Source organism: Salmo trutta, chromosome 31, assembly GCF_901001165.1.
Source record: "Salmo trutta chromosome 31, fSalTru1.1, whole genome shotgun sequence".
In the NCBI taxonomy this organism is placed as follows: domain Eukaryota; kingdom Metazoa; phylum Chordata; class Actinopteri; order Salmoniformes; family Salmonidae; genus Salmo; species Salmo trutta.
Window position 1 is genome coordinate 36,405,516 of NC_042987.1, and position 21,048 is coordinate 36,426,563.

Below are 21,048 nucleotides of genomic sequence, written 5' to 3' on the forward strand. Positions count from 1 at the left end.
CATGTGTGTGTGAGTGTGTATGGGAGGGAGGATAACTCACCTTATCCACATTGGCTATTACAGCGGTGAGGTAAGGGGTAGAGTAAACAGACACACAGACATGCAGCCGGACAGACAGACGGCACACCACTGGGTTGTGGTCAGACCACACCACACACACACCTATCTACAGTTCCCTATTATAATATGATGCGGTTCAAATTGTGGTCCCAAGAGAAAAAGGATTCTAAATGACATGTAATTGGGCATCTGGGTTCTGGGTTCGACAGTGTTTCACTGGGGTTGACTCAATATCTATGTGATGTGATGTTGAGGAATAATTATTTGTTCTGTTTTCAGATGAGAGGGTCAACTTTAAACATGGTTGTATTGACAGTGGATGACTGATGGTTAAATACTGATTGAGGCTAACTCCTGACAGTTGATCCAACCCTTGGCACTAAGCCCTGATCTAGGTTCAGTTTACCACATCTAAGCTCCAATCTAGACCATCTGAATACAAAATAAGATCTGAGCCTAAATCAACACTAGAGCACTGGGTCAGACAACAAAAGCCGACTAATTGAAGGGTCTGATGGCCGTTAGATTGGTGATTCGTGAAAAGACTCCTGCTAGAATGACATCATGAAAGAGAAGACAAAGATGATGTCATACTAGAGCAGGCCTGAGCAACTCCAGTCCTTGGGGGCCTGATTGGTATTACACTTTTCCCCCCATCCCTAGCAAACACACCTGATTTAAACTCATTTTTAAGTGAATATCATGATTAGTTGATTATTGGAGTCAGGTGTTTTAGCTGGGAATGGGGCAAAAGTGTGACACTAATCAGCCCCTCGGGGACTGGAGTTGCCCAGGCCTGTAATAGAGTAAACATAGAAGTAAACAAGGGAACTAGATGTTCCATTAAATTTGGCACGATTAACGCTTTTTCCAGGAGATAGTTGAAAATTGATGACATCTCTACCCTATCCTTTGATCCAATCTCACACCAATCTCTCACCCCCTACCATCACAGATGTAGGATCTTAATTTGAGCCAGTTTGCTACAGCAGGAAGATAATCCTGCAGCAACAGGAAAATGTGACTTATTATGTGGATTATAATTAATGGAATTTTTGTATGGCTGGATACACTTTTCGTTAAGGGCAAATCAAGTCGGAAATTTCAGTGGAAATGACAAACTTTAGAAATCTTTGTTTACATTTCCTGCTAAATTCTCAGCAACGAAAGACTAATCAAATTAAGATCCTACATTTGTAGGCACTAGTCTAGGCCCTTTTTGGGTGTGATGCACTGTAGATCTGAAATGAATGGATTGGCATCAGCTATGATATGATAATTGCTTCATCTAGCACTCTTGCTATGCTTACACATATCCAACCCTATCAGAAATACAAGATGGAGTCAAGAGCCTAAGAGAAGGGTACTCAAATCGAGAATTCAGGGTTCACAGAACTGCTGGTTTTAATCCTTCCCCATCCCGCCTAACTAGAGACGGACCTGTAACAACAGGTGAGTAGATTATCTGGTGAATCAATGAACTACCAAGGTGATATGAAAAAGACCAGATTTGAATGTCCCTCGCCTAGTATATGGAGTGAGGGTGGAGGGATTGGTTTGGAATTAGGCCTATCTTATTCTACCAGGAATCTTCCGGGAGGAGGAAGAACCACATTTCTCCACACTAGTCTCCTCCTCACTACTCCCTACTCTTTGACTGTGATTCGGAAGGTGACGCGGCCCAGGAACTTGTCTCGGTCGTCGTTGTTGCGCAGGTCGGACCCCTCAATCCGGCATTCGATGGTCAGCTCTGTGTTGTAGTCCACCTTGTTCAGCAACAGCTTAACAGCAACCACAGGCTGCACATACCTCTCCTACAGACAGAGGGTAGAGGGTGAGAAGAAGAGAGTTGGGACGGGGGTGGAAGTAGAAAGAGACAGAGAGAAAGGAGAAGGGAACGAGAGAGAGAGAGAGAGAGAGAGAGAGAGGAAAAATAGGGAGTGGAATAGGGTAGGAAAGAAAATAAGTAGTGGAAGGAAAAACAGAAGATCACTGACCAACACGGACTGTTGAATATCTCACCAACACGGACTGTTGAATATCTCATCAACATGGACGGTTGAATATCTCATCAACATGGACGGTTGAATATCTCATCAACATGGACTGTTGAATATCTCATCAACATGGACTGTTGAATATCTCATCAACATGGACTGTTGAATATCTCACCAACATGGACTGTTGAATATCTCACCAACACGGACTGTTGAATATCTCATCAACATGGACTGTTGAATATCTCATCAACATGGACTGTTGAATATCTCACCAACATGGACTGTTGAATATCTCATCAACATGGACTGTTGAATATCTCATCAACATGGACTGTTGAATATCTCATCAACATGGACGGTTGAATATCTCATCAACATGGACGGTTGAATATCTCATCAACATGGACTGTTGAATATCTCACCAACATGGACTGTTGAATATCTCATCAACATGGACTGTTGAATATCTCACCAACATGGACTGTTGAATATCTCATCAACATGGACGGTTGAATATCTCATCAACATCGACTGTTGAATATCTCATCAACATGGACTGTTGAATATCTCATCAACATGGACTGTTGAATATCTCATCAACATGGACTGTTGAATATCTCATCAACATGGACTGTTGAATATCTCATCAACATGGACTGTTGAATATCTCATCAACATGGACGGTTGAATATCTCATCAACATGGACGGTTGAATATGGACGGTTGAATATCTCATCAACATGGACGGTTGAATATCTCATCAACATGGACTGTTGAATATCTCATCAACACGGACTGTTGAATATCTCATCAACATGGACTGTTGAATATCTCATCAACATGGACTGTTGAATATCTCATCAACATGGACTGTTGAATATCTCATCAACATGGACTGTTGAATATCTCATCAACATGGACTGTTGAATATCTCATCAACATGGACTGTTGAATATCTCATCAACACGGACTGTTGAATATCTCATCAACATGGACTGTTGAATATCTCATCAACAAGGACTGTTGAATATCTCATCAACACGGACGGTTGAATATCTCATCAACACGGACGGTTGAATATCTCATCAACATGGACTGTTGAATATCTCATCAACACGGACTGTTGAATATCTCATCAACAAGGACTGTTGAATATCTCATCAACACGGACGGTTGAATATCTCATCAACATGGACTGTTGAATATCTCATCAACATGGACTGTTGAATATCTCATCAACATGGACTGTTGAATATCTCATCAACATGGACGGTTGAATATCTCATCAACATGGACTGTTGAATATCTCATCAACATGGACTGTTGAATATCTCATCAACACGGACGGTTGAATATCTCATCAACACGGACTGTTGAATATCTCATCAACACGGACTGTTGAATATCTCATCAACATGGACTGTTGAATATCTCATCAACATGGACTGTTGAATATCTCATCAACACGGACGGTTGAATATCTCACCAACATGGACTGTTGAATATCTCATCAACATGGACTGTTGAAAATCTCACCAACATGGACTGTTGAATATCTCATCAACATGGACTGTTGAATATCTCATCAACATGGACTGTTGAATATCTCATCAACATGGACTGTTGAATATCTCATCAACATGGACTGTTGAATATCTCATCAACATGGACTGTTGAATATCTCATCAACATGGACTGTTGAATATCTCATCAACACGGACTGTTGAATATCTCATCAACACGGACTGCTGAATATCTCACCAACACGGACGGTTGAATATCTCATCAACACGGACTGTTGAATATCTCACTAACACGGACGGTTGAATATCTCATCAACACGGACGGTTGAATATCTCATCAACACGGACGGTTGAATATCTCATCAACACGGACTGTTGAATATCTCATCAACATGGACTGTTGAATATCTCATCAACACGGACGGTTGAATATCTCATCAACACGGACGGTTGAATATCTCATCAACACGGACGGTTGAATATCTCACCAACAAGGACTGTTGAATATCTCATCAACACGGACGGTTGAATATCTCATCAACACGGACGGTTGAATATCTCATCAACACGGACTGTTGAATATCTCATCAACACGGACTGTTGAATATCTCATCAACACGGACGGTTGAAAATCTCATCAACACGGACGGTTGAATATCTCATCAACAAGGACGGTTGAATATCTCACCAACATGGACTGTTGAATATCTCATCAACACGGACGGTTGAATATCTCATCAACATGGACTGTTGAATATCTCATCAACATGGACTGTTGAATATCTCATCAACACGGACGGTTGAATATCTCATCAACACGGACGGTTGAATATCTCATCAACACGGACGGTTGAATATCTCATCAACATGGACTGTTGAATATCTCATCAACATGGACTGTTGAATATCTCATCAACAAGGACTGTTGAATATCTCATCAACACGGACGGTTGAATATCTCATCAACATGGACTGTTGAATATCTCATCAACATGGACTGTTGAATATCTCATCAACATGGACTGTTGAATATCTCATCAACATGGACGGTTGAATATCTCATCAACATGGACTGTTGAATATCTCATCAACACGGACTGTTGAATATCTCATCAACACGGACGGTTGAATATCTCATCAACACGGACTGTTGAATATCTCATCAACATGGACTGTTGAATATCTCATCAACACGGACGGTTGAATATCTCATCAACACGGACGGTTGAATATCTCACCAACATGGACTGTTGAATATCTCATCAACATGGACTGTTGAATATCTCACCAACATGGACTGTTGAATATCTCATCAACATGGACTGTTGAATATCTCATCAACATGGACTGTTGAATATCTCATCAACATGGACTGTTGAATATCTCATCAACATGGACTGTTGAATATCTCATCAACATGGACTGTTGAATATCTCATCAACATGGACTGTTGAATATCTCATCAACATGGACGGTTGAATATCTCATCAACATGGACTGTTGAATATCTCATCAACATGGACTGTTGAATATCTCACCAACATGGACTGTTGAATATCTCATCAACATGGACGGTTGAATATCTCATCAACATGGACTGTTGAATATCTCATCAACATGGACTGTTGAATATCTCATCAACATGGACGGTTGAATATCTCATCAACATGGACGGTTGAATATCTCATCAACATGGACTGTTGAATATCTCATCAACATGGACTGTTGAATATCTCATCAACATGGACTGTTGAATATCTCATCAACATGGACGGTTGAATATCTCATCAACATGGACGGTTGAATATCTCATCAACACGGACTGTTGAATATCTCATCAACACGGACGGTTGAATATCTCATCAACACGGACTGTTGAATATCTCATCAACATGGACTGTTGAATATCTCATCAACATGGACTGTTGAATATCTCATCAACATGGACTGTTGAATATCTCATCAACATGGACTGTTGAATATCTCATCAACATGGACTGTTGAATATCTCATCAACATGGACTGTTGAATATCTCATCAACACGGACTGTTGAATATCTCATCAACACGGACTGTTGAATATCTCATCAACACGGACTGTTGAATATCTCATCAACACGGACTGTTGAATATCTCATCAACACGGACGGTTGAATATCTCATCAACACGGACTGTTGAATATCTCATCAACATGGACTGTTGAATATCTCATCAACATGGACTGTTGAATATCTCATCAACATGGACTGTTGAATATCTCATCAACATGGACTGTTGAATATCTCATCAACATGGACTGTTGAATATCTCATCAACATGGACGGTTGAATATCTCATCAACATGGACTGTTGAATATCTCACACGTCCATCCAACAGTCTTCCAAATTCTTGCATCATTGTACAATAATGCTTTCCCATAAAGCACCAACAAACCAGTATGACAAGACATCAGAAATGGACATATATTGACCTTTGACCCAAACTTACATGAAGTTTGTTGCCGTAGTAAGGGAAGTACATTTTATCGAAGCGTCCCTCACTGGGGAAGTACTGCATCTGTATGGGGTTGTCCCTCTGAAGGGGAAAAGGAGGAAGAGAAAGTATAATAGTCAAAAGCAAGAATATGTCTATCCTATCCAAACGGACCGTTAGGCTAAGGACTTGATCTGAAAGGGTTGGACAGCTATCAGAGGAGGCTGGTGGGAGGAGCTTTAGGAAGACGGCCTCCTCTGATAGGTATATAGAGTAGGTATTATGGTAATAGCTCTACTGGTGGGAGGAGCTTTAGGAAGACGGCCTCCTCTGATAGGTACATATAGTCGGTATTATGGTAATAGCTACAAGCTACACTTTGCCCTCTACTATGTGGCATTTTTGCCATATTGCTCACACCTATCCAATCTTTTCAGATCTTCACAAGTCCATATGAGTATGTAAGAATAATACATGATCTAAGAATTGGAAATATTCCTTATGCTGCATACACTGTACTGTAACGCCATTAGCTGTTACATTAAGCAACAGCTGCTCTTTCTGGGGTCTGTGAGAGATCAGACTCTTTAGCCAGGTCTTATAATATTAACACTGGAACATTCTAAAAGGTTTGATTATAACAAATCAAAGTTTATTTGTCACGTGTGCCGAATGCAACAGCTGTAGACTTACAGTGAAATGCTTACTTATAGGCTCTAACCAACAGTGCAAAAAAGGTATTAGGTGAACAATAGGTAAGTAATGAAATAAAAATAACAGTAAAAAAACTGTGAAAAATAACATTAGCGAGGCTATATACAGTAGCGAGGCTATGACAGTAGTGAGGCTATATACAGTAGCGAGGCTATGACAGTAGTGAGGCTACATACAGGCACTGGTTAGTCGGGCTGATTGAGGTAGTATGTACATTGAGGTAGCAACAAAGCCTCCTTCACTTACGCCGCCAAACTTACCCTAGTAAAACTGACTATCCTACCGATCCTCGACTTCGGCGATGTCATCTACAAAATAGCTTCCAATACTCCACTCAGCAAACTGGATGCAGTCTATCACAGTGCCATCCGTTTTGTTACCAAATCACCTTATACCACCCACCACTGCGACCTGTATGCTCTAGTCGGCTGGCCCTCGCTACATATTCGTCGCCAGACCCACTGGCTCCAGGTCATCTATAAGTCTATGCTAGGTAAAGCTCCGCCTTATCTCAGCTCACTGGTCACGATAACAACACCCACCCGTAGCACACGTTCCAGCAGGTATATCTCACTGGTCATCCTCAAAGCCAACACCTCATTTGGCTGCCTTTCCTTCCAGTTCTCTGCTGCCAGTGACTGGAACGAATTGCAAAAATCGCTGAAGTTGGAGACTTTTATTTCCCTCACCAACTTTAAACATCAGCTACCTGAGCTGCTAACCGATCGCTGCAGCTGCACATAGTCCATCTGTAAATTGCCCACCCAATCTACCTACCTCATCCCCATACTGTTTTTATTTTATTTACTTTTCTGCTCTTTTGCACACCAGTATTTCTACATGCACATCATCATTTGCTCATGTATCACTCCAGTGTTAATCTGCTAAATTGTAACTATTTGCTACTATGGCCTATTTATTGCCTACCTCCTCATGCCTTTTGCACACACTGTATATAGACTTTCTTTTTTCTACTGTGTCATTGACTTGTTTATTGTGTTATTGGCTTGTTTATTGTTTATTCCATGTGTAACTCTGTGTTGTTGTCTGTGTCACACTGCTTTGCTTTATCTTGGCCAGGTCGCAGTTGTAAATGAGAACTTGTTCTCAACTAGACTACCTGGTTAAATAAAGGTGAAATATATATATATATATTTAAAAAAAAAATATATATATATATATATAAATATATATATATATATATATAGTTAAAGTGACTATGCATATATGATGAACAGAGAGTAGCAATAGCGTAAGAGAGGGGTTGGCGGGTGGTGGGTGGCGGGATCCAATGCAGATAGCCCGGTTAGCCAATGTGCGGGGGCAGTGGTTGGTCGGACCTATTGAGGTAGTATGTACATGAATGTATAGTTAAAGTGACTATGCATATATGGTAAACAGAGAGTAGCAGCAGCGTAAAAGAGGGGTTGGGGAGGGGAGGGGGCACACAATGCTAATAGTCCGTGTAGCCATTGAAAGGTTCTATAAGGTTCCTATAATAAAACCAGTATACTGCATCACACAGGATCAACATATGGAAAAGAGACTGGGATAACAAAACAACCCTGTAAGTCCTTTCCACATTGTAATAGTTTAGAAAATAAAGTTAGACACTTACACATCGCTAAGCTTACCCTAAAGCTTCAACTGGAAGCATGCAGAAAAACAAAAAATCCAACCAAATCAGGAAAAAAGTACACACAAATATCAACATAAACAATAAATAACATAAAATGCTATAAATGTAACCAGATTGTTCTTCAAAAACACACATACTGAAATCCTGATGACATTACCTTTGCCGTGCAGTTAACATAGGGATCTCCACGCGGCTTCAGCCCAATGATCTGTGAATGGAACACCAATTAACCAATCAACCAATCAGAGAGCCGCAATAAGACAATTGGCACATTAAAACCGATATTATGTGGTCTACTCTGAGTAATCCAATGATATAGAAACACAGACAAGAATAAGACTGTAAAACACACTAATACAGAATGACAACAGAGAGAAGCAAATGAAAATAACTATGGGCTAATGTCACCTATTGATACATGTCATCTACTGATAAGTACAATAGCTCGAGGCTCTTGTGAATGTGTCCACTGAAAAAATGAATTTCAATTGGGACTGGTGAACTGGACAGCACTGCCCTGAATTTAATTGGGTCTGAACCAGTGGAGGCTGCTGAGGGGAGGACAGCCCATAATAATGGAACGGAACGAATGGAATGGCATCAAACACATGGAAACCATGGAAACCATGTGTTTGATGTATTTGATACCGTTCTACTGATTCCGCTCCAGCCATTACCACGAGCCCGTCCTACACAATTAAGGTGCCACCAATCTCCTGTGGTCTGCACTTATCCAATGTGCACTTCATTAGGACCCAACTGTATTGACTTCAATTACATGCATCCAAGGAAAGAGTCTTGGCTTCCTCCCAATTCTCTACCATTTTCCCAAAATGTGCACTTGGACACTCCCAGTCATGGATTGAACAATGGTAGAAACTCCATCCAGCCAATACTTACACCAATCCAATGCTTTAATCCATGACAGTGTGTAAGTACACACTTTGGAATGGCAAGATAATTAGGGTCACAACCATGTATCCAAAGACAAGAGGGAAAAGGAGGAGGTACCCTATTCATTTTGAGGAGGACACATGGTCTCCCCTCAGCATAACCGAAGGTGGAGTCGGACAGGCCGGAGCAGCGGCTCAGAGAGCTCCTCTTGAACTGACAGGCCTTCCTCTGCTCGCCCACCTCTCCCTCCTGCTCAAAGTAGACCCCCGCCGCGCACGCCTCATTCCTCTCCTGCTCCGTGTCATTGTACTCTGAGAAAAGACAATAACCACAGATTTGTTTTCATTTCTGTCGACGACCCAGACAGCAAAGTGTTTCTTTTGACACATTTTGTTCGTTCATGCACAGATGATTGACCTTCAAACATTTTGATGTTTGTTCCTCTACTGATATTTTGTATGTGTAATTGTTAACGTATCATTTCATGCTAGTTTTAACCATCCCCATATGCTTTGATTGAATTGTGTGTCACTGAACTACATGGCAACATTGTATCTCTGTATCTCTTATTGAAAAGAACATTTACAATTGAGAAAGAGAGAGAGAGAAAGATCAGGAGAGCGAGAGAGAGAGAGAGAGAAAGAGAGAGAGAGAAAGAGAGAGAAAGAGAGAGAGAAAGAGAGAAAGAGAGAGAGAGAGAGAGAGAGAGAAAGAAGGTGAGTTAGAGAGAGAGAGAGAGAGAGCGAGAGAGAGAGAGAGAGAGAAAGAGAGAGAGAGAAAGAGAGAGAAAGCGAGAGAGAGAGAGAAAGAGAGAGAGAAATAGAGAGAGAGAAAGAAGGCGAGTTAGAGAGAGAGCGAGAGAGAGAGAGAGAGAGAGAGAGAGAGAAGGGGCACAGATTTTGCAAGGAGACAAGATAACAGACTAAAACTCACGTTGCAGGTAAGACTCTAAGGTCTGGACATACGTGTTGAACTGGAGAGGTTGTGATCTGTTAAACAGCATGTCCAATTGCTTTGGCCGGATGACCAATCCTAAGGGACAGAGGGTACAGTATGAGATCACAACTTCCTTCAGGGTCATCAAAACTACATGGTGAAACATAGTTAAATCCACTAACACAGAAATCAGGGTCACCAATGTTGTGTGGTAAACCCATTAACACTTCATTTGAAATATACCTACATAAGGGCTTCATAACCCATTCATAACCATACATAACACATTCATAATCCATTCATAACACATTCATAACCCATACATACCACATTCATAACCCATACATAACACATTCATAACCCATACATACCACATTCATAACCCATACATAACACATTCATAACCCATACATACCACATTCATAACCCATACATAACACATTCATAACCCATACATAGCACATTCATAACCCATACAAACACATTCATAACCCATACATACCACATTCATAACCCATACATACACATTCATAACCCATACATAACACATTCATAACCCATACATACCACATTCATAACCCATACATACCACATTCATAACCCATACAAACACATTCATAACCCATACATAACACATTCATAACCCATACACACCACATTCATAACCCATAGATAACACATTCATAACCCATACATACACATTCATAACCCATACATAACACATTCATAACCCATACATAACACATTCATAACCCATACATACCACATTCATAACCCATACATACACATTCATAACCCATACATAACACATTCATAACCCATACATACCACATTCCTAACCTGTACATAACACATTCATAACCCATACATACCACATTCATAACCTATACATAACACATTCATAACCCGTTCATAACATATTCATAGGTAGCCTTTAAATAAAGTGTATAAAGAGTTTGGCCATTACCATGACAGTTCATACCAGAAATCCCATTATTCAACAGCAGCCGTATAGTATAGTGCCTACTGGGCAATATTGACCAATAGCAGTCCACAGGTTTCTCAGGTTTTAAAAAGCTGACTACCTGTCCTGAACCGACAGAATTTGGGCTCAAAATCAACAAAATACAGCACTTCTTGGATATTCGTTTCCCTCAGAATGACCCTGTGCTCTAATCTCCCAATAATCAATATTCTTCCAATCTGATCAATTTAATGATTGGTTGGTGGATTGATTGACTGACTGACTGATTGATTGGTTATTAGATTTATTGGTTGGTTGGTTGGTTGGTTGATTGATTGGTTGGTTGATTGGTTGGTTGATTGGTTATTAGATTTATTGGTTGGTTGGTTGATTGATTTATTGGTTGGTTGATTGATTGATTGATTGGTTGGTTGATTGGTTATTAGATTTATTGGTTGGTTGGTTGGTTGATTGATTGATTGGTTGGTTGATTGATTGGTTGGTTGATTGATTGGTTGATTGGTTGGTTGATTGATTGGTTGGTTGATTGGTTATTAGATTTATTGGTTGGTTGGTTGATTGATTTATTGGTTGGTTGATTGGTTGATTGATTGATTGGTTGGTTGATTGGTTGGTTGGTTGGTTGATTGGTTGATTGGTTGATTGAATAAATCATCTACCTGTGGTGCTACTTACCTGGGTGTGGCACCCGGTCGCGGTACTTTGGCACATAGTCGTCTAGCGTCAGCAGCATGACCCAAATGGTGAGGACAAACATCCCAGCCAGGAACGCATAGAACACCAGGTAGAACAGGAGGATGAGGCCTGGAGACAGAGAGAGAGAGAGAGAGAGAGAGAGAGAGAGAGAGAGAGAGAGAGAGAGAGAGAGAGAGAGAGAGAGAGAGAGAGAGAAGAGATTAGCACGACTCCACACTGTGTTAGCCCTCAGAGCTAAAAGCTAGGTCTACAAAAATCTGATCATACTAGGGTCGTTTGGTGAACTGCCTCTGGCATATTGGCTTATTAATGTGTTTTATATCATTCATCCTTATTAATGTGTTTTATATCATTCATCCTTATTAATGTGTTTTATATCATTCATCCTTATTAATGTGTTTTATTTCATTCATCCTTATTAATGTGTTTTATATCATTCATCCTTATTAATGTGTTTTATATCATTCATCCTTATTAATGTGTTTTATTTCATTCATCCTTATTAATGTGTTTTACATCATTCATCCTTATTAATGTGTTTTATATCATTCATCCTTATTAATGTGTTTTATTTCATTCATCCTTATTAATGTGTTTTATTTCATTCATCTTTATTAATGTGTTTTATATCATTCATCCTTATTAATGTGTTTTATATCATTCATCCTTATTAATGTGTTGTAGATCATTCATCCTTATTGTGTTTTATATCATTCATCCTTATTCATGTGTTTTATATCATTCATCCTTATTAATGTGTTTTATTTCATTCATCCTTATTAATGTGTTTTACATCATTCATCCTTATTAATGTGTTTTATATCATTCATCCTTATTAATGTGTTTTATTTCATTCATCCTTATTAATGTGTTTTATATCATTCATCCTTATTAATGTGTTTTATTTCATTCATCCTTATTAATGTGTTTTATATCATTCATCCTTATTAATGTGTTGTAGATCATTCATCCTTATTGTGTTTTATATCATTCATCCTTATTAATGTGTTGTAGATCATTCATCCTTATTAATGTGTTTTATTTCATTCATCCTTATTAATGTGTTTTATATCATTCATCCTTATTAATGTGTTTTATATCATTCATCCTTATTAATGTGTTTTACATCATTCATCCTTATTAATGTGTTTTATATCATTCATCCTTATTAATGTGTTTTATTTCATTCATCCTTATTAATGTGTTTTACATCATTCATCCTTATTAATGTGTTTTATATCATTCATCCTTATTAATGTGTTTTATTTCATTCATCCTTATTAATGTGTTTTATATCATTCATCCTTATTAATGTGTTTTATTTCATTCATCCTTATTAATGTGTTGTAGATCATTCATCCTTATTAATGTGTTTTATTTCATTCATCCTTATTAATGTGTTTTATTTCATTCATCCTTATTAATGTGTTTTATATCATTCATCCTTATTAATGTGTTGTAGATCATTCATCCTTATTAATGTGTTTTATTTCATTCATCCTTATTAATGTGTTTTATTTCATTCATCCTTATTAATGTGTTTTATATCATTCATCCTTATTCATGTGTTGTAGATCAGTGGTTCTCAAATGTTTTATAGTACCGTACCCCTTCAAACATTTAACCTCCAGCTGCGTACCCCTCTCTAACACAAGGGTCAGGGCGCTCTCAAATGTTGTTTTTGCCAACACTGTAAGCCTGCCATACACACACACACTATATGATACATTTGTTAAACATCAGAATGAGTGTGAGTTTTGTCACAACCCGGCTCGTGGGAAGTGACAAAGAGCTCTTATAGGACCAGGGTACAAATAGCAATATAATAATAATCAATAATGTTGCTCTTTATTTAGCCTTCTTACATATAAAACCTTATTTGTTCATCAAAAATTGTGAATAACTCACCACAGGTTAATGAGAAGGGTGTGCTTGAAAGGATGCACATAACTGCAATGTTGGGTTGTATTGGAGAGAGTCTGTCTTAAATCATTTTCCACACACAGTCTGTGCCTGTATTTTGTTTTCATGCTACTGAGGGCCGAGAATCCACTCTCACATAGGTACATGGTTGCAAAGGGCATCAGTGCGATTTGCCAAGGCAGGATACTCTGAGCGCAGCTCTATCCAGAAATCTGGCAGTGGCTTTGAATAAATTCAATTTTCACAGAACCGCTTGTTGCAATTTCGATGAGGCTCTCTTGTTCAGATATCGGTAAGTGGACTGGAGGCAGGGCATGAAAGGGATAACGAATCCAGTTGTTCGTGTCATCCATTTTGGGAAAGTACCTGAGTAATTACACACCCAACTCACTCAGGTGCTTTGCTATATAACATTTGACGTTGTCCGTAAGCTTGAGTTCATTTGCACACAAAAAATCATACAATGATGGAAAGACCTGTGTGTTGTCCTTATTAATGCAGACAGAGAAAAGCTCCAACTTCTTAATCATAGCCTCAATTTTGTCTCGCACATTGAATATAATGCGGAGAGTCCCTGTAATCCTAGATTCAGACCATTCAGGTGAGAAAAAACATCACCCAGATAGGCCAGTCGTGTGAGACACTCATCATCATGCAAGCGGTCAGACAAGTGAAAATTATGGTCAGTAAAGAAAACTTTAAGCTCGTCTCTCAATTTAAAAAAACCGTGTCAATACTTTGCCCCTTGATAACCAGCGCACTTCTGTATGTTGTAAAAGCGCTACATGGTCGCTGCCCATATCATTGCATAGTGCAGAAAATACACGAGAGTTCAGGGGCCTTGCTTTAACAAAGTTAACCATTTTCACTGTAGTGTCCAAAACGTCTTTCAAGCTGTCAGGCATTCCTTTGGCAGCAAGTGGATGCTGCAGTGAACCCAAGTGGCATCAGGAGCAACTGTTTGCACGCGCGTTACCACTCCACTATGTCTCCCTGTCATGGCTTTAGCGCCATCAGTACTGATACCAACACATCTTGACCACCAAAGTCAATTTGATGTCACAAAGCTGTCCAGTACTTTAAAAATATCCTTTCCTGTTGTCCTGGTTTCCAGAAGAGGATGTCTTCCTTAATTGACCCCCCATAAATGTAACAGACATATACCAGGAGCTGTGCCAGGCCGCCACGTCTGTTGACTCAACCAGCTGTAACGAATAGAATTCACTGGCTTGTATGCGAAGCAGTAATTGTTTCAAAACATCTTCTGCCATGTCACTGATGCGTCGTGAAACAGTGTTGTTTGATGAAGGCATTGTCTTTATAGTTTTTGGGCCTTTTCCCCCAGCATTGTCCCAGCCATATCCACGGTAGCAGGAAGAATGAAGTCCTCCACAATAGTATGGGGCTTGCCTGTCCTAGCCACTCAGTAGCTCACCATATAAGACGCTTCTAGACCCTTCTTATTAATGGTATCTGTTGCTTTTATACATGTCTTACTACTCGAAAGTCGTCTTAGTTCTCACTCAAAAAACTCCTGTGGCTTATTTTTCAACTTGGCATGTTTTGTTTCTAAATGTCTGCGCAAGAGTGAAGGTTTCATTGAGTTGTGAGATAGTACTTTTGCACATATAACACACTGTGCCTGAGGAAAGGCACTACTCCCAATATAAGTGAACCCCAAATCAATGTTGTTCTCATCATATTTGCGCCTCTTCGATGGTCCAACATCCCTGTCTGTTGTTCGGTGCTTTCCCGGGTAAGGGGGCAGTAGCTCTTCTGCTGCATCAGATTCACAACTGTCAGTGTCCATGCTAGCTGGGCTAACAACAAATGTAGAATTACTGATGCTAGCATTGGATGTGCTCGTGGAAGCAGAACAACTTGTGTCGTCGACAGGTGCAGGTGTAGTACTGCTGGTAGTAGCAGTAGTACCAGTAGAGCTGGTATGTGTCTCTATGGACACGGCCTTACTTTCTTTAACCATTTATCAATTTTCAAGCAAACGGAATGAGCAGTAGCTACGTTTGGCTACATACGGACCGTCAATGGAATTCCCGCAAGAGAGTAACGTTTAATGTAATTGGGTGTTAGCTATTTGACTAGGCTACCTGTATTTGACATTGTGTTGTTATTTCTCTGAACACTAGATGGTTTAATTTTATTTTTGGCAGTGAAAAGAGGCTACTCAGGCGAGAAAAAAACCTCACCTAAATGTATAGCCCAGTTGGAAAATATAAATGGACTGTTTGAAAATGTGAAGACATATTATTCATTTTATTTGTATTTTTTTAAATGTGAATCACATTTTTATTTGGCGTAGCCTCGACGGCGTTGTTTGGGAATACATGTTTTAGATCATTCATCCTCATGTGTTTTAGATAATTCTTCCATATGTGTTTTAGATAATTAATCCTTATTAATGTGTTTTAGATAATTCATCCTTATTAATGTGTTTTAGATCATTCATCCTTATTAATGTGTTTTAGATCATTCATCCTTATTAATGTGTTTTAGTCATTCATCCTTATTAATGTGTTTTAGATCATTCATCCTTATTAATGTGTTTTAGTCATTCATCCTTATTAATGTGTTTTAGTCATTCATCCTTATTAATGTGTTTTATTTCATTCATCCAAGTAAACATTAGTAATTTCAATGAGGACAGCTTTCCATGTAAAGAACTGGATGAGTAAGCAAGGATAGACGAGGAACAATTTCAAGTCTGAACATTATGTTGTTTTTGTTTTCTTATGATGACAGGCAGTATAACCAAAGATGACAGAACAGCCTAGCAATTTGATTGACAGGTTCAAGTCTGAACCCTTATGAAATGACAGGGCTGCCCATGGGTGCTGGGAACTGGGAACCCGCATAAACTTTATGCTGTGTTCACGTCATGTCAGGAACTCAGAAATACGCCCTTCCTACTGGGACTAATACACATGAACGCCCCTCCAACTCGTAATTACGACTAGGAAACGGGGGTATGATCTCTGGACCCCGGTCTATCCCACATGATGAACTTTGACATCAGGCACCACTGAAAAATGGCAACAAACATGACCGTGATTTCGGCTGTCAATGGTCAGAATGGTTCTTGCGTTCCCTCCCGAGCTCCTAGCACGTGAACGGTCCAAGTCGTTCCTCCGAAGTAGACAAGTCGTTCTTCCGATCACTCTCCCATGAGGTGAATGCGGCATTACAAATAAATATCGATCCAGTCCATCCCCAATAATGAATAGATCATTCAAACCCTGCAGAAATGTTATGTTTTTAATGCCTATTCATGTATATGAATGTTTATTGCAGAGCCAATATAATATTATATTGGGTGTAAGCATTCCATTGAACGAAGACCTACCATACAAACAGACAGTCAGGTTGGTCATCACACTAGGTCTACATTCTACACAGTCAGGTTGGTCACCACACTAGGTCTACAGTCTACACAGTCAGGTTGGTCATCACACTAGGTCTACAGTCTACACAGTCAGGTTGGTCATCACACACACTAGGTCTACAGTCTACACAGTCAGGTTGGTCACCACACTAGGTCTACATTCTACACAGTCAGGTTGGTCATCACACTAGGTCTACAGTCTACACAGTCAGGTTGGTCACCACACTAGGTCTACATTCTACACAGTCAGGTTGGTCATCACACACACTAGGTCTACAGTCTACACAGTCAGGTTGGTCACCACACTAGGTCTACAGTCTACACAGTCAGGTTGGTCATCACACTAGGTCTACAGTCTACACAGTCAGGTTGGTCACCACACTAGGTCTACAGTCTACACAGTCAGGTTGGTCATCACACTAGGTCTACAGTCTACACAGTCAGGTTGGTCACCACACTAGGTCTACATTCTACACAGTCAGGTTGGTCACCACACTAGGTCTACAGTCTACACAGTCAGGTTGGTCATCACACTAGGTCTACAGTCTACACAGTCAGGTTGGTCACCACACTAGGTCTACAGTCTACACAGTCAGGTTGGTCATCACACTAGGTCTACAGTCTACACAGTCAGGTTGGTCATCACACTAGGTCTACCTTCTACACAGTCCCCCCCCATCCAGCCACTGAAAAACCCTCTCCCTACTCTCTTCCACTCTCCTCCGATACATTCCCATCATGCACCGGCAGGGAAAGCCATTTGACCTTGACAAGTATGCTAATGTGGGCGGCCATACTGCCGTAGCAGTGGGAGGAGGAGTTCTGACAGCGTGAGAGAGAAGCATCCCACAGCACTGCACAGGGTCAGTACAAGCTGCTAGCTACCATAGAGCAAGCTCTGCTCACCATCTTCAAAGACACCATAGACTACTGCTATAAAAATCGTGGATATAAATTCCATAAATGAGAAATCGACATATTATTTCCATATGTTCTTTGTGTGTCGGTAGTGTATCTCATCTGTAACACAAGTGAAGGTCTTCACATAATCATGCTAGCTGGCTGTTAGATCGTCATGAATTGGTCTGTTCCAGGGAATTCACAGGCACACACACACACACACACACACACTGATGTACACTACACTGATGTACACTACACTGATGTACACTACAGAGCAGATATTGCTGATTTCTGATAACATTGTTCTGAGAAGGGAGCAATCATTTAATTTATGATCTTAAGAATGAATATCATTTGCTTATAGTTTATCATACCAATTATTATTATTATTATAGGCCCATCTTCTATCTCATATTTCAGTTGTAGCCTATATGGCTACTTGTGGTCTGTATTGGAAATACACTGAGTATTGGTCTGTATTGGAAATACACTGAGTATTGGTCTGTATTGGAAATACACTGAGTATTGGTCTGTATTGGAAATACACTGAGTATTGGTCTGTATTGGAAATAGACTGAGTATTGGTCTCTATTGGAAATAGACTGAGTATTGGACTCTAATTATTATTTATACAGGTGGGCTAGTCTCATTTATCTGTCTTGAGCTAATCAGAGCTGAAATGGACAAGCTGTCACACACACACCACACACATACATACCTACATACAAAACCAACTAGACATAAATAGATTGAGATGATTGAGACCATGAATGCATAGGTGGATGTTATATAATATTACTATCCGTTATTAGGCTATATGTGAAAACATGTACATCAAAACTGAATAGCCTGCAATTTGATAAATCATAAAAATGTGGTTTTCGACTGTGGGCTATGACTAAAGACCCGGTCCAGGTTTTCTTACCCCAGCTCTTCGCTGTGCGCCCACAAAACTCCCCAGTCCTCGGGTTGAAGATGGAATCTTTCCAGTTTCCAGCATTCTCATCCTCTTTCGCCGTCGGTTTGACTTCGTTGCTTGCCATGGTGGAAATTTAGGGATGTATTTTTCCTTATTAAAAATACGAGGAACAGCGGGCGATAGGATGAGGCGAAATCAGGGATGTAGGCGGTAGGTGATTGTATCAGTTGTTGGAATGGAGTCCAGCGGCAGAGTGAGGCAAGATTGCTGTTTTAAAAAAAAAATAATTAAAAAAAGCGAAAAAAATCTGTGACGTTTTCCGCAACTAGCGTCAGCCTCTCTCCGCTACTCAATGCGGTACGGGTACGGTTACAATAGAACAGCCTCGATAGAAGAACGGCTTGGTACAGTGTAGCCTAGATTTGTAGACACAAACAAAAACGCTAGAATAACGCGTTATTTATCCAGTTATCATTGCCTGAGAAAATTAGAGAATGGCGTACCTAACAAATGAGACGAAAACTGTACAGATTATGATGATGCCAATCATATGTAGACAGTAGACCTATGCTTTCTATACAGTGAATAGGCTGTTCATAGGATTCTGCCTGTGGTTGAAGTAGCTTAGCACACCTGAACATGCAGTCATTTTGCTACAGGTCAAAATGTGTGTGGTGTGTTGAGGATGAGTAACACATAGGGGATCAATCTGCTATCGTGTGTGTGTGAGGACCCCCTAACACCACAATGGTTGTGACATACAGTACCAGTCAAAAGTTTGGACAGACCTACACATTCCAGGGTTTTTCTTTATTTTTACTATTTTCTACATTGTAGAATAATAGTGAAGACATCAAAACTATGAAATAACACGTTTGGAATAATGTAGTAGCCAACAAAGTGTTAAAGAAATCAAAATATATTTTAGATTTTAGACTCTTCAAAGTAGCCACCCTTTGCCTTGATGACATCGTTGCACACTCTTGGCATTTTCTTAACCAGCTTCACCTAGAATGCTTTTCCAACATATGTGGGATGGAGTTCCCACATATGCTGAGCACTTGTTGGCTGCTTTTCCTTCACTCCGCGGTCCAACTCATCCCAAACCATCTCAATTGGGTTGAGGTTCGGGTGACTGTGGAGGCCAGGTTATCTGATGCAGCACTCCATCACTCTCCTTCTTGGTCAAAATAGCCCTTACACAGGCTGGAGGTGTGTTGGGTCATTTTCCTGTTGAAAATCAAATGATAGTCCCACTAAGCGCAAACCAGATGGGATGGCGTATCACTGCAGAATGCTGTGGTAGCCATGCTGGTTAAGTGTGCCTTAAAATTCTAAATAAATCACTGACAGTGTCACCAACAAATCACCCCCACACCATCACACTTCCTCCTCCATGCTTCAAGGTGGGAACCACACATGCGGAGATCATCCGTTCACCTACTGCATCTCACAAAGACAAGAATGTCACATTTGGACTCATCAGACCAAAGGACAGATTTCCACCAGTCTAATGTCCATTGCTCATCTTTCTTGGCCCAAGCAAGTATCTTATTATTGGTGTCCTTTAGTAGTGGTTTCTTTGCAGGAATTCGACCATAAAGGCCTGATTCACGCAGTCTCCTCTGAACAGTTGATGTTGAGATGTGTCTGTTACTTGAACTCTCTGAAGCATTTACAGTTGAAGTCGGAAGTTTACATACACTTTGGTTGGAGTCATTAAAACTCATTTTTCAACCACTCCACAAATTTCTTGTTAACAAACTATAGTTTTGGCAAGTCGGTTAGGACATCTACTTTGTGCATGACACAAGTAATTTTTCCAACAATTGTTTACAGACAGATTTTATTCACTTATAATGTTAAGAGGTCTGTGTGTAGCTTGTGTAGAGGAGTCAGGCGCAGGACATCAGATATGAGTAAATAAACGTAATTTACTCAAAATAGGCAAATACAATACAATAAAGCAAGCCCACATAATG

At 39.9% G+C, this 21,048-nt stretch overlaps 1 protein-coding gene across 1 annotated transcript; it reads right to left on the reverse strand.

Annotated features, from left to right (window-relative positions):
* Positions 1-759: 759 nt before the first annotated feature.
* On the reverse strand, positions 760-19,342 carry LOC115170130 (sodium/potassium-transporting ATPase subunit beta-3). Its single transcript, XM_029726448.1, has 7 exons — positions 19,073-19,342; positions 11,901-12,029; positions 10,238-10,336; positions 9,422-9,615; positions 8,568-8,618; positions 6,073-6,159; positions 760-1,874 (listed from the first exon to the last, which is right to left on the reverse strand). Exons 1-7 carry the CDS (start codon positions 19,188-19,190, stop codon positions 1,707-1,709), a joined length of 846 nt encoding a protein of 281 aa, XP_029582308.1. The 5' UTR covers positions 19,191-19,342; the 3' UTR covers positions 760-1,706.
* Between the last annotated feature and the right edge of the window lie 1,706 nt (positions 19,343-21,048).

Excerpts from the sequence above, each read along its gene's own strand:
- LOC115170130 (XM_029726448.1), bottom strand. The coding sequence starts at position 19,190 with ATGGCAAGCAACGAAGTCAAACCGACGGCGAAAGAGGATGAGAATGCT. Across the intron at positions 12,030-19,072 it reads GCGCACAGCGAAGAGCTGGG|GCCTCATCCTCCTGTTCTAC; the intron begins GTAAGAAAACCT and ends CTCTGTCTCCAG. Across the intron at positions 10,337-11,900 it reads CGACCGGGTGCCACACCCAG|GATTGGTCATCCGGCCAAAG; the intron begins GTAAGTAGCACC and ends TCTGTCCCTTAG.